The 15153-nt window shown below is 40.2% G+C and overlaps 1 protein-coding gene across 1 annotated transcript in view; it reads left to right on the forward strand.

The window, feature by feature from the left end:
* The window catches only part of PPEF1 (protein phosphatase with EF-hand domain 1), a 34664-nt gene that overhangs the window by 6490 nt on the left and 13021 nt on the right, over positions 1 to 15153 (forward strand). The window contains exons 5-9 of the mRNA XM_064646714.1: positions 2995 to 3122; positions 3919 to 3970; positions 9764 to 9936; positions 11218 to 11332; positions 13160 to 13206. Of these exons, the coding sequence (XP_064502784.1) occupies positions 2995 to 3122; positions 3919 to 3970; positions 9764 to 9936; positions 11218 to 11332; positions 13160 to 13206 (515 nt within the window). The remainder of the gene's footprint in view (positions 1 to 2994; positions 3123 to 3918; positions 3971 to 9763; positions 9937 to 11217; positions 11333 to 13159; positions 13207 to 15153) is intronic.

Raw genomic sequence — 15153 nt, forward strand, 5'->3', positions numbered from 1 at the left:
TGTTGTCAAAATACTCATTCAGAGAAAATTATTTTCTTTTTAAAAGAGTGCACAGATTTTAGATGCTGGCTGAGGTTGGAAGACAACTTCAGACCACCTCTAACATCAACAGATTGGGTTGTAAAAGATTCACAGCATCTGGGACAGAAGCTAAATTTCAGATGTGTCTGTGCTCACTGTGTCACTGGCAAAGCTTAGAGGATAAGGTAAGAGGGGGACCTGTTATGGCCTTTCACACTACAGGATTCCTGGGCAAACTGCCCCAATTTCTCTGCTGGTGGGTGACTGATTATGAAAGAAGTGTGATGAAGCAGAGCTATTGCAATGACTATCAGAATCGGTTTTCTGGCCTACCAAGTGCCTGGCCTGTCATTCTCACTGACAATTACTGAGGCTGTCAGTTGAAAGTCTCCACAGTACCTGGTTAAATGTTTAATTAAACTATGCATCCTCCTCCTGCTTTTAATGATACCCCACTCTGGAATGAACACACAAGGCTCTGCACAGGCAGGATTGACTCAAACCTTTTTTCAGACCCTTCGTGTTCTCTGTCAAAATTTGTCATTAAAGCACAATTTACAGGTCTGCAGAGAGCCATGTTACATGGCACTGTGTAGTGTCTTAGGACATTATTATGCTGAGCAGAGATGGTTCAAAAGGAAGGCTCTTTTTGGCTACCAAACCAGGACACAAGTCCCAGTAAACTGGTGCCTACAAAGTAGGAAGCTCTCACTCATGGCTGCAGGGATCCAAGCTGACTGGTTTAAGAGTAGACCTCAGCTTTGTGGATGCTACTTGGCATTTGTAGCAGCTGGAAACATCTGGAGTCACAGACCTACCTGTAACTGGGAGGCAGCCCTTCCTCTTTTGGTTTGCATGCTGTGCATATTTGTGCCTTGCAAGGCTGTGGGGATGAGATACTTGGGAATATTTCTGAGAGCATATAAGCTTGGAGTGGGCATGAGAAGCTGTTCTCTTTCTCAGTCTACAACCATCAACACACATGGACGTGGGGCAGACTTGATTAGCCCAATGCTGGCTTATAATTTTGTGTGCTTGTTGGGCAGTGTTTTGTCTTCTTGCTGGGTAGTTTTCCTTCTATACTTCAGCATTAGTCAAGTAATGCTGAACCATCATTCTGTCTGCAACCTGAGGCTGTACAACCCTCTAATGCATTAATAACATGAATTTAACAAGTACTTGCTGGTGTAGAGACCTTCTGCAACTGACAACAATTTTTTTTACAGATGCAGTTTAGCCATGTGTGAAAATCATGTTCTGATTCAGTCCTGAGAATAATAGCACTGTAATAAGTACAATTAAAAAAAAAAAAAAAAGACAGGAAATATTCTGTTAGATTTGCAACATTAACCACAGTGACTGATATGTCTCTTTCTTATGTGATGCCTGTGGAATTGTGCCATGTTAAGTGCTCAGGACCATTAAGCAACGCAGAGGGGTTTAATGGGAAGTTTAATGGCTCTGATGCTGGAAATCAGTTTCTGTGCTGGTGACTGTGCTTTGCCCCTTTTTCTTCTAAACAGAAACCTTCGTGACAGCCTTGCTGTGATGTGTCAAGCTTTCAGGTCTCTAGTGGTGGGGTATTCCAGAAAGAACAGAAAATAAAAGAAATCTTAGAGTTTATGTAGGGTATGAAGGATGTTCTTAGCCATATAAGGATCACATTTCCTTCGGGCAAGAGGATTTTTCTAGGATGAGTGTGGTATCTACAGGATGGGAGTCTTTACTGATTTTGGTCTTGTCTGGACTAGAAAACTTTACCACTTTAACTATACTGTATACTCATTAATGGTAAAATACGCAAACGATGTGTTGTTATAGCATATATAAGCATTTTTATAAAAAGACTTCCTTAATGTTATACATTTATTAATAGAATCACTTTTCCACTGAGGTTTTTCTTTAACTGCATAGCTATCAGTTTAAGAAAAGAAATCATTCTCACTCAGGGGTTCCATTCATCCTAGTCTCAAAATTCCTGGTGATCACTTAAAATAATTGATTAGTGTAAACTGTTGTCCCTCTAGTACAGAGCTTTTCTTTAGTGTTTTGCAGAGGAAAAAGTATTAGCATGAATTGTTATTTGTTAATAAACTTCTATCTGAGCAGCTAAAGGAATGTGATCTCTCTGTGGCATGAATGGGGCCTGTAGGCAGCAGGCTCTTTCCTCCATGCTGCAGTCCTGGTGATTGTTCTTCAGTGAAGTTAACAGAAGTTTTCTAGACTGAGACAACAGTAGACACGACTTCTTAAAGTGCTGAGTGGAACGTGTATTCAGCACATAGTCAAAAATGCTCTTCTGACATGTTCCATTGAATTCTTGGGAAGTAGTTCCTTTGTTCACCAAGCTAGCCAAAGATACACCTGCATACCTTTTGGCTTGTCTGTTTAAGCAACATATTCTGTCCTTCAATATAATTTGTTAACATTTTATCCTAGTGTTTGAATTTTGATGGCTTGCTGATGCAGCTGGGCAGGAAAAAACTTCCTGGTAGAAGAGGCTGTTGCAAATGCTGTCATTGCATGGTTCATGTTACAGCTTGCAAAATCTAAAGTTTTTTACTGCATCTTTGACAGAGAAATACATTCTGTTGGTAGGCCAAACTGCTCTTCTTCCCTTCCTCACCTTCCCGTAACACACATGCTGCCCATCTGCTGTCATGGACAACCGACTTCTTACATGGGTACTGTCTTCAGGACAATGAAATGGGGAAGCTTAGTGACATTTTAGGCCTGAGCAAGTCAGCTAGTTTGGGATCTGTGTCTGAAGACAGAAACAGTAAAGGCATCATGTATTACCAGGAAACAGCTTTTCAGTCTTAACTTTTACAGGGTTTCATCTTACTGTTTGTTGACTGTGCACAGTGGACTGAATTTGTCGTCTGTCTGCAAAATTCTGCCAAGGCAGCATGTGTATTTCCATTGTGGATGACACTGCATCCATGTATAGTGCATTGCCCTCTGTTTTGACAGTCATTAAAGCCGCCATCCTCATCCAGAAGTGGTACCGCGCAACAATGGCCCGGATAGAGATGAGGCGCCGCTATTCTCTGAGTATCTTCCGGTCAATCGAATATGCTGATGAACAAGATCAACTACAGGTTTGTAATCTTCCATTCTTCCTGTACAAGCAGTTATGTTATCCCCAAAGCACTGAGGTTGCACAAATAAAATGGGGGTGTGGTTATTTTTTGCCTACAAAGCTGGATCCTGATTAATAAAACCACTTCCCTTCCTCACATGTGAATTAAGTTGTGTGTACACATACATACATATATGTATATGTGTATAACTACATAGGCATCAGGACACCATTCTGCCCATACAACCATAGGTTGGAGGTTCCTATAGAGCAGCTCTGGTAGCCAGGGATAGCAGGTCACCATACTGTGAGTGATCTTAACCGTGTCTGTGAGGCAATATATGTGCAACAGTGTCTCAGCATGTGAGTCCAGGCTTCCTTTAGGGTCAACACAGGAAATTAGGAACTTCTAGGCCTTTGTGTTCATCGTAGCATCTGTGTCTAAAGTCAGTTCACTGCACTGTAGCAGTTGCTTTCTACTGACTACGAAGCAAGTCTAAGCAAATAGTCTCAGTGATGGGCAAGTTGAATTACACCCAAAAGTGTCAGCAGCACCAATACAGCCCTGGAACATTTTATGTATTCGTATAGTGTCAATCTGTGAATTCATAGCAAAGAAGGAAAGAGAGACTGCTATTTCTGTAGTAGGACACCAGTTGTGTCATTATTGCAGGCTGATGCTATAGAAACATACAGTAGTGTCTTAGATCCCCCAAAATAGGAAATTGCTAGTAATTGAGTAAGTAAAGAGAATGTTAATGCTTGTTGGATCCCCTAAACTGATCAGTTTTTGTTCTTTTCTTTTTCTTACTCAGCTATCCAAGTTTTTTTCATTCATGCTGGATCACTATACTAATCTTGATTCAGGTAAGGATAAACATAAAAGTAATATGTTTGAAAAACCTGATGTGAGGAAAATTAATTTTGAATGTGATGTTTCCAGCCTATGGCACGTGCTGGGATTGAGGTTTGACTTGCCAAGTACTGTAGTGTAATTTTGATCGTGTAAGTGTTGACACTGCTCAATATCTACTCAGTGAGTCAAGATGTAAGTCAGAACAGGTACCTGTTGTCCTTATGAGAATAGTCAGAGATGCTCAGAGTGCTTTCTTATATGTTACTGCCCTTCAGCTTTTCTCATGCTAGTTCTATGGACTCCAATTTTCACAGCTTTCTATTAATGTTTTCTTAAACTATGAAATGTGATTATTCAGAAAGGCTGTCTTCAGTTGGTAAAGGGCAGATGTAATCAAAGAGGTTGCCTTCAAAGAGGCTGCTCTTCTCCTTTTTCATCTTTTTGTTTGTTTTGTTTTTTGTTATTGTTTCAGCAGTTCTGGACCACTTTTTAATTTAATTTGTTCTAGGTATCACTGCAAAACATGTATCAGTATGTGAATTATTAAAAATGAAATAAATTTAAACTGCAGACTGAAAGTGATTCCTAAGTCCAGAAAACAAACATGACTTCCCTGGATAAATTCAGAATAGATCTAATCTCAGAGGAGTTAAAAATGAGGCTGTCTCCTTCTTATTGCATTACAAGAGAATGCCCTTTCTCTTTCATCTGGTCCAGCCACGGGTTATTCCAATTAAAATTTGCACAAGATACTTTGATAGCAGGATAAAACCACCATCAAAACCATAAGTGGTTCAGTGTTCCAATGATAAGCAGTAGAAATGGCAATTCTTCTTTCTTAAATACTTTAGAGTCCCTAATGCTCTCTGTGCTCTGCAGAAAAATAAATTACTTTGAGCCTTGCTCCAAAGTCAAGGCAGATGACACAATAGTCCTTTCTTTGATTTTTTTTTCCCATTACTGCTGTATTCTTAAAACAAAAAAAATCTGCTTTAGTCATTTAATTTCCTGGGAAAGAGTTGGGAAACTTAAAGAAAATCAGACACTGCTCACTTTATCTATTTATTTGTGTTGATAGTGCACCTCTGTTCAGCTTTTCCACCTGAGTGGGAAAGAAAATAGTAGTGCTAGGTCTGAGATTTGGAAAAATAGTGTTAATCTCTATTTTTATTATAATATCCAAATAAAATTTTACAGCTGCTTGTTGTAGATATGATTTATCCATCTTTATTAACTCTGTCTACTGACAGAAGGAACAAAGGTGAGGTGCCAGGTGACTTGCTAGGGCTCAGGACGTGGCTGGTGCAGGGCACACTGCTACGTGCATAGGCTGTTTCTGGGCAGGTGGATATCCAAGCCTCACCTTCACAGGGGTGGAGGTGGAGGGTACTGTGGGCTGCCCCTTGTCGCCACTGCACTGGTGAACTGGTCATGTAAATATTGGGAACTGTGGATGTGGTTAAGGGTTTATAGTAAAGTGTCTCTTTGTCTTACTTGCTTAAAACTTTCATCTGTTAGGACTGACATTGTTAAGACTTGATAACTGCTCCAAAGACTTTATTTTTATCTTGGTTTGTCATTTCCCCTTTCCAACACTCCGTGTTATAGATCCCAAAATGAAACAGAAAAATTCTGTAAGGTGCATATTTAATAGAGAGATGGCCAAGGCTGCCTATGCAAGGGAGCTGACTTAGATTTTTTTTGAGAAATTGCATATAAAATGTGTTTTGTGTGAGTTGTGGTTATGTTGTCCAGCTACTGGCTGTGTGCATTCTTTACTTTAAGCTCTTGATTGCTTGCCTCTGAAAGTGACCTTTGCAGCACCCAAGCCAGCCCCACTGATATAAGCAAAACCAGTGCTGAATAGACTGTTCTTAAGGAACTGCTTCCACTTCTGCTGAATCACCGTCTTAAGATGTGAACCACAGTGAACGTAAACATAACAAGCAGAGAGGCTTCAAATTGACTTTGTTATTCCCAAGCATTTCTAAACCCCACAGTTCTCTGGCCTTTTTTTTTTAATCGGTGTGTGCTCATTTAAATTAGAGTGATAGCATGTGGTTCCAAAACCATCTCCAAGAAGATAGTATATAATCTTTTTACCAGGGAATAGGTTGCCTGTTCTTCCCAGTATGTGACGAGAAAGCTACCTGAAAATTTTGTGATCTGTGGTTTTCCTTACAATATAAACCACTCAATCTCCAGTATTCATCTTGTCACTTTCCTCTTTTTAATCTTTTTTCAGATTATGTTTTTCAAAGAGGGAAAGCAGTCACTGTCTCATTAACACAGTAGTGCTTTTGATGTGATTGTTTATCTGTTATACCGTACAGCTTTTTTCATCCTCTCATTCTCCTTAAGATGTCAGTACAGTTCGTGATTGGGATATTATATAGCTGAGTGTCTTGCTCTTGTTCTGTTTCTTATTAAAGGCTATTTCGCAAGGATTTGTGGGAAGTAAGAATAAAAATCTTTTCTACTTATGCTTTTCTCCCTCCTTTCCCCCCAAAAATGTTCATACCTACTCAGACTTTCAATGGAAAGTTCTCTGGTCAGAGAAAGCTGGAAACTGTCTTTACCCATTTACTCACTCTTTTGTGGGCACATTGAGGGTGAGAAGGCTGCAAACACATCCTGGAAAAAATGGTAGGACTGGGAATCTAAGACATTACTGACTGTACCTCTCAAGGTCATCAGGACAAGAACCACACTTCCTGGAGCCTTTCTTCAAAGGGAAACAAAAAAAAACGGTGTTGTTTTCTGCAGTTTCACTCCCCATGATGCCTTCTTTACAGCTTTAACACCCTGCCAAGATTTTTTACATAGAGTGATTCTTGCAGTAGGGAATAAGTTACAGCTGCCTGCAGCTTATAGTGATAATGGAGTGAAGGAACAAATGTTTAAAGTGTTATAGAAATCTTCATCTTTGTAGTCTCAAGGACCATTTGACTTTGGCCTGATGGCTGTGGATCAGTGTCTGTCATAGGTAAGAGCACTTCTCAGGAGTCAGAGGTGCTCTCAGTACCCCGATGGTTAATCTGAAGGCACACAGATGGTGGCAGAACAGAGAACTGATTTCAGAACTGCAGAAGTAGCCGATTCCCTGTTACCCCAATAGTGAGTGTCTAGTGAAGGTAACAGTGTTACCCTTGGCAGTGGTGGTTCTGACTTGCCTCAAACAACTTCCCTGGTGAGGTGTCTTGTCCGGAGAACCAGGTCCTTGGGCTTTCTGTGGCCAAACTGACTCCACTTAGCTCTGGGCTTTCATGTTTAACATGGAATATGGCTGTAGGGTAGTTGTAAGGGGTCTGTTAATAGTGAAGGCTCAACTCACTGAGCTTGGGCTAGACCTCTGATGTCAGAGTACAAAGCGGGTCATTGCCTGTGCTCCTGGTAGCCAGTGGAGAGATGAAGATGCTGGCAGAGGGTGTTTCCTTCTGTCTTGACGCATGTACCTGAACTAGACATGCCAAGACTTTTCATCCTTGTGTTTCAATACAAACTGAAAGAGCTTTGACAGCTTTGACTACAATACTAAAATGATATGGGTGCTGCCTGAATTTGTGTCAGGGGAGCTTTAGGTTGGATATTAGAAAAAGGTTCTTCACCCAGAGGCTGGCTGGGCAATGGAACAGGCTCCCCGGGGAAGTGGTCACAGCTCCAAGCCTGACAGAGTTCCAGAAGCATTCGGGCAACGCTGTCAGGCACACGGTGTGACTCTTGGGGATGGTCCCGTGCAGGGCTAAGGGTTGGACTTGATGATCCTCGTGGGTCCCTTCCAACTCAGCGTATTCTGTGATTCTGTGAATCCTTCAGATTTAGTCCTGCACAGAGCGTGTGATGAGCTGGGGTACTCATTGACCAGTGTACAAATCCCCAGGCTGCATTAGGTCATCCATTACCAACCACTCTGAGATGAGACAGTCATCCTGTGCAGGAAGAAGCCTTAAAATAGGTGAAAGACTGCCTGAGGAGATGTAAGTGCACTCTAAGGGTAATGACCATGACTGGCTTTTGACAACTCATCCAAAAGTGGAAAATGGGGTGTACTTTGCAGAGATATGCTCTACAGGGAAGGAGATTGGGTTTCCCAGCTTAGGCATTTGCCAAAATGGAAGGGAGACTTCAAGGAAGGCAAGTTCATGTTCAGAGGGGAAGTGATGGATAAGACTGCTTCATGCAGGAGGGGAAGGCAGGAGTAGAATCAGGCATGGGCAAGTATCTTCCAGGCTTGAAATACTGAGAAGACCACTGAATCTGAAGTAGTCATGTCAGATGAGGAGAACCTCTGGCTAAAACAGGCAAGAAATGAGGAATTTGGGTGGTCTGAGAAGTTGACTTCATGGTCTGCAGCCACACACTTCTGAGAGATTGGGTGCAGAGGGAGATGCCATCCAGAGACTGCTGCCAGAGCGAGAACAAGAACTGGTGCAGGTGTGCCTGGCTGATCACTGTGTGTGAACCAGCAATTTCAATCCATAGGGGGTGTTCAGTTGTCTGGCCAGACAAAGCTGTAACTGTGGTGGAAAACTGCAAATCAAACTGTACTTGGTGGAAACGGTGAGCCCTGAGCACCCTGCTGTCACCTGATGCCTTAATCCATTTACATGGATGAGTGTAACATTACATTAGCACTAAATGTGCTAATCAGCTCACAGCAGAAGTGCTGATAAAAAGGTGGGTCTTTTTAATCCAGGGTGTATTTTTATGAATTAATTTATTTATTTAATATGGATTTTATCCAGTTGCAAGACAAGTTGGCCTTTATGAATCTCATAATTTAGGAGGCCACATGCTGGTTTTGGCTGCTGTGAGTTTTGAGTCATAGCTACAGGTATCCCTCTAGCAATAAATAATACATATTTATTTCCAGTTGAAATCAAGGTTGCAGAAAACTCACCTGTAGCCCAGAAAAGGTGTTTACAACAATCATCTCACAAGAGCAGCTCTGCAACAGTAGCTGTTAGAACACTTTCCTCTAGGGTCTGGTTTTCTCTTTAAGAATAATATATGATAAAGACAATCTGCAAGAAGAAAACACTGAAATCTGCTGTTCACTCAGATACATTTCAAGGGTATGTCAAGAAAAAACTGGATTGAAGCAATTAGCAATGTTCCTGATTTCTCCATGTTCCAGGAAAATTAGAAGCTATGCTCTACTTTCACTGCTCAACTTTTGTTTACTTTATTTCATCCAGTGGTTTCATGGCAGCCAACCAAAAGCTGGAATTGTTTCCTAGTTGTATCAGCAAGGAGTGCTTTGCAATCCAGTGTGAATAAATAGGATTTTTTTGGTGACTTTTAAAATAATCCCTGACATGCTGCTATTTAGCCTAAAAATTTTACTTAGAAAATAAATCTTCACAACCTGTATTAAAAGTGTAATGTTGAACTTTAAACATATGATGGTCATGGAATGATCAGCTATGACTTTTGTATCTCCTTGCTTCAGGGGGAGAAGGAAGTCTGTACCAGCTGATGGTTCTCACTACCTATGGGAGCAGACTGCTCCAGAACTTCAGTGCAGAATGTTTTGCACCCTGATCACAGCTACTGGCTGTTGGAACAGAGTTTTTTTCCTGTTTTTTCATTTGGTTGGGTTTGGGGTTTTTTGTCTTGGTTTTGGGGTGTTTGGTCGGTTGGTTTTAGTATTGCAAAACAATCTGGGGAGACCTGGAGCTCTTCCGCTACACAGGGCAGGAATTAGGCACCAATTAAAGCAGTTACATTCAGTCACTTCTGTTACAGCTCTATGGGGACTAGTACAGTTTCTACAGTTTTGGTTTTTTTCCCTCTTGTTCCAGTTTCTCCCATTTCCACCAGCCCTACTGATCCTCAGGTGGTGGGTGAATGCTTACGTATAACAGAATTTGAAGAGAAAATTGATGTTCCAGACTCATATTATGGGCCACGACTCTCATTCCCCCTTACTGTTGGAGATGCCAATGCTCTTATTCATGCTTTCAGGAATAAACAGGTAAATTGCAACTAGCTTGATTTCTTTTTACTTATTTTACATCTCTGTCAAGGTGTAGAGATATTTCACCCTTCCTTTATACCACATTACCCTTTCCTGCTAGGCCCATGTGATCATACAGGTGCATGGTGAGCTGTCTTGGGAAACTGATCTGGCTGGAAGCTAACACAATAAAATGTGTCAGTTCTCAGCCAGACCATTTCCTAGATTCGATTCACTGCTTTCCTGCATGACCACTAGGTCCAGCACTGGGGAGGAAGCAGGGACTAGTGAAATGGAATGGGAACCCTTAGCAGCTGCAAGGCAGGGGTTAGCAGTGAGAGTGGAGGATTGGGGAAGGAGTCCTAAGCTAACATAGAAACTATCATCTTTTTCTGGGTTAAAAATGCTCCCTGTTTGGTCCTCTTTCTTTTGTCCCCCACCTCATTCTTTTTAGAGACATTGAGGTGTAAGGGTTAATCACCTCATTCCAGTGTGCAAGACTCCACTGTAACAGTAGAGTGACTATAAAGCATTGCTAATGTAGCAGAACAGAGTGATACCACAAATCTCCAGAGCTTCCTGTCTGCAGCTTCCAGGGCACTGAGAAGGCTGTCCCTGATTCTCTATATTCCTGAGCAAGCCCTTTTGCTGCCCACTCCCAACATGAGGGTGGAGCAGGGAGGCATTAAATGCATGGCACAGCTTTGTTTGAACTTATGATTATTTGTGCATTACAATATGTTGTATGTAAGGGATAAAGGTCTATCTTGCCTTTCAATTTGCTAAATAATACTACTTTTTTCCTGTAATTTTCTGTGGAGGCTGATTGTAAAAGTATCAAATATAAAGCGCATGATAAATGAGCTCACCCAGACTTCACCTTACTGTCTGCTCTCCCTTTTTTTACTATGGTTGGCATTTTATTAGGGAAATGATTATATGTGACTGGCCTTCTCTGTTTGCTTTAAAAACATGAATCTTGAAAAGCCAGTCTGTCACTCATCTATCTCCTCTACCAAAATCCCTCAGATCTCTGTGGAAACAGTACACTATAAATAAAATGGGAAAATATGTAAAGCAAGTTTGTTAAGGGCCCTATATCCATTCATGGGGAAGTAAATGCAAAGCTATGAATGTTCCTAATTCCCAGCACTAAGCCATACAGCCTGTAATCGTGTCTGGAGGTCTGTAGTATAAATAATTTTGGTGATACATGTCTGATATTAATAAAGCAGAGAGATCTATTGCTAAATCTAAGAAGTTTTCCTTTTCTACCTGCTTTTTTTTTTTTTTTCCCAGAGGCTTCATCCCCACTATGTACTGCAGCTACTGTGTGAAACCAGGAGAGTTCTCAAGTTGATGCCAAATATCACCCATCTTTCAACTTCCTACTCCAAGGATATAACTATCTGTGGTAAGGTGCCAGAGAAGATAAATGCTTTGGGCTATGGGTTGATATTCTAAGTGGTCAGAGAATGATACAGACATTTCCAAATTTTGCCATTACAAGAAAGTTCTTGATGCTTTTATTTATTTGATTGTTTTCCCCACAAATGCATGAATTGGAACAAACAAAAATAAAGTTCCTGAGTCATATTAAGTATATTTTAAGAAAGTCCCTCACCTCCTCTTTCCTTTTCTTGTTTAACATTTCTGAGTCAGTATTCATTCAGCTAACACTGCAGTGTAGCTTAAATACTCCTGCACTTCCACCTCTAAAATGCCACCAAGTATTTTGATTGCTGCAAGTCTCACCTCTCTCTCCCCTCACTCATTTCTGATCTTGCCATTATAATTTACTGTGTAATGATTTTAATAAGGGCTTAATATGGGTGGCAAAAAGGACCTTTAATTGACAGCATGACTATCTCAAATAAATTGAAATTATAATAAACCCTGATCTCTGAGGAGACCCAAGAGGACGGATCAGCCTTTATACAACCAACAAATTAGCCTCACAGAATGATGTGATGTGATGTGTACACAGTAAAGAACTAAGAGCTCATTGCCCATCTATTTTGCTATACTTTTGTAAATTATGAATAATGGGATGCAGTATCCTGACTCACCACAGAAGGCAGTAGCTCCAAAACAGAACAGTAATGGTGACATAACTCTTGACAGCTATCAGCGTGTGCTGTGTGTAATAGTAAAGTAGTATAAGGAAGGGTACTGTGACACATGCAGAACAAATGTTATTTAAGATGTGATTATAGACCTACTCTGATTGCCAGGAAAGGGTTTGTTTAAGTGAGGTCTTGTATAAACAATAATTTGTTAACCAAACCAACAAGACCCCTCTCCAAACCAAGGAAACACAGATTTATACTTGTTCATATGTTCTTGTTAAGAAAACGTACCTCTTCATGTTTGTATTGCATTTGCACTGTGTAAGCAGTATCTAAAGGGACTCTTTTCCTGTATTGAAACTAAAAGCTTTTGTAACCAGAAAGAACTTCTGCAGAAGATGAATGACCAATTTTTAAGCCTAATTGGTCCAAAATGTTCATTTCCTTAAAATAAGGTATCCCTCTCTCCATTTTCTTTTAATTTTAAATGAATAATGCAGATTAAATATATGTCTGAAATGTGATGAATATCTGTCATAGCTTGAATAATCCCTTAGAATTAATTCAGCAGGCTCACAATTAATAAAAAGTTGCAAAGACAACATGTAGACAGGGCAAAAATGTCACTTTTCCTAATCATTGGTCAGGAAAGCAAATTATCACAAGATAGGTTTTGAAACTGTTCTCTGGCTTTGTGATGGTGAGTCAGACATGAGAAGGCTGGCTCTGTGAGCATGAAATTCAGTTACATGCAGAGGGGATCTATTCTGCAGTGATCCTTTGTGCTGGGGTGAAATCCCCCTGCCTGTTCCAAACAAACCTCTCAGAAAGGGCCAAATCTGTTGTTCCTGTGGCCTTAGCACTGAGGCATAATAACATGGCCAGTTCTTGACACTCTCCATCAAATCCTGCTGGCAGCAATCAAAATCTGTCCCTAAATCTGACGTTCAGTTGTGCAGTACATAGAGGGCTACTTAGTAAACTTAAATCCATTAGTATGTAGAGGTCTATCATACTTCAAAATGTCTTTTAGTGACATTTTTTGCTTTTATATACATAAGGAACACATGGGGGAAAACTTGTTAGTACTAACTAATTCCAGTTTTATAATTCCAGTTTCTTCCTCCTCTGTGAGAAAATGAAAAAAAAATACATGTTTTTGTTTCCTGTAGGAGATTTACATGGAAACCTGGATGATCTTTTGCTGATATTCTATAAGGTAAGTAGGTTCTCTGAGATGTAGCATTTTTACTTTATGACTTGATGTTAGGAAAACATATTTATGTCTGACAGATTTATCACAGTTAAAACTGTACATGAGGTCTTTATATACCACACACAGAAATCCTGGAACAATTTGTTGTCTTTGTCATAGCTTTTCCTTCTCTGTATCCTCCTGCTAACTGTGAAGGAGGAGATCTAGGAGACAGTTATTTTCCTAAAAGCTGAGACGGAGCTTGATGGAGCATGAGCCAAAACTTAAACTGCTCCTTGCAGTGTCTTCGAAGTTCTGCCTCTATTTTAAATTCCATATTGACTAAAGTCTGCTAAAATAGAACCTTAGTTCCTGATGTACCACTACACCATGGATAATTTTGACTCTCCAGAAAAAATGCAGAAGCTTTCATTTAGGCCCTCCACTGACATCTGCAGGGGTTTTCTTACTTTTTTTTTTTTAACAGGAAACAAAAAAGAGTGCTGTTTAAAAGCTTTTTAAGCCTTGAAAGCAATCACATAGTCTTCACAAAATAGAAATTCTTTTGGCACCCTTTACATATCCTTCTTTTCATGTTAAAAAAGCATAGCTCTGTTTTACTGATGTGAAAAAAAATTAAGCTCCAGGCTATCTTTTCAACAATTATATATTTAACTGAAGATGCAGGAAATGCTGTGTATTTAGTTTCACATTTATCTTCAGCATGAATCACCACCTTTCATTTAGCAGATACTCTCTTTGATTTGAGCTTTCCGGGGGAAAAGGTTTGTGTCTGATCCTTATACATTCATCTGCACTGAATCGAGACTGAAGTGAGCTAAACCATGTGTTTAAATAATGTAATTCTCCTGCTGCTTCCAACTTTGTTACACTTTATCTGACACTTGTTGAATGGAAATGTGGTTGTTTTGCCCAAGTGCATACCTGAAGCCTGTTGAAGTTTAGTTGAAGTAGAATCAGACCTTTTTACAGTGTTCTGCTTTCCTCATTAATCAACTATGTTTAACTGGTCTTAGGCTTGCAGTATTTTAGATGTTCTTTTAATTAGATAATCTCTCTTTTTGAAACTGGAATAAGAGTATGATGCACATCGGTTTCATACACAGAACCTGGAATGGGAAAAATAACTATTTTGAAGATAAATGTTTGGACAGTTAAATAGTTATATTTATAACTGCAGTCAGCCTGCATTTTACTCTTTTGGAGTAAACAGACAACGATTCTTTTTCCCCTCTCTAATGGATGCTATAAAGAGGAAAAAAAGCCTCTACACAACTCTAATCCTGACTTCAGTAAATTCAGAGCCAAAACTCCCACTGATTTCAGGGACTAGAGATAACACCCAGTCATTCTCTGTTAAACTTCTAGGGAAGTCCTTCCACCAAACAGAATAAAATGGACAAATATTTTGTCATTTCAAAGTGGTTGAGGATATAGAGAGCACATATTAGAGCTCCTTAGTTATTTAGAAGCAAATTAGATGACACGGTATTTTCTGTCCCCTCTGAGCGGTTACTCAGATGAGCAGCGAACCCAGCCAGCTTCTGGGATCCCTTTTTTTTCATCATCACTGACTCTGTTGCAGTTGGAAGGGATGTCATCCTCCAAGTTGGCATGAACCACCCATAACTTTAAACAAGAGGGTGCGATCCTAAACAGTGCCATGAGGAGTGTAGTGATCTCAGTCTGAACAAAGCCACGCAGAGCTGAAATGGGTTTTGGAGGGCTGCATGCAGACCAGGCACCTTGACCATGGGGCTCTGTCCAGGGCTTGTCACAGCAATTCTACAAACCACCAACAGCAAACACACAGAGCTGGCAATATATGGCTTATACATACAGTGCTGTAGATTGTGTATAATTATTATACCTGGTTTGGGTGAGGCTAAGATAATTACTTTTTTTCCTCAATAGCCAATTTGTCAGGTTTGTTCAGTCCCTGCATTAATC

Source organism: Pseudopipra pipra, chromosome 2 (genome assembly GCF_036250125.1).
Source record: "Pseudopipra pipra isolate bDixPip1 chromosome 2, bDixPip1.hap1, whole genome shotgun sequence".
Lineage (NCBI taxonomy): Eukaryota > Metazoa > Chordata > Aves > Passeriformes > Pipridae > Pseudopipra > Pseudopipra pipra.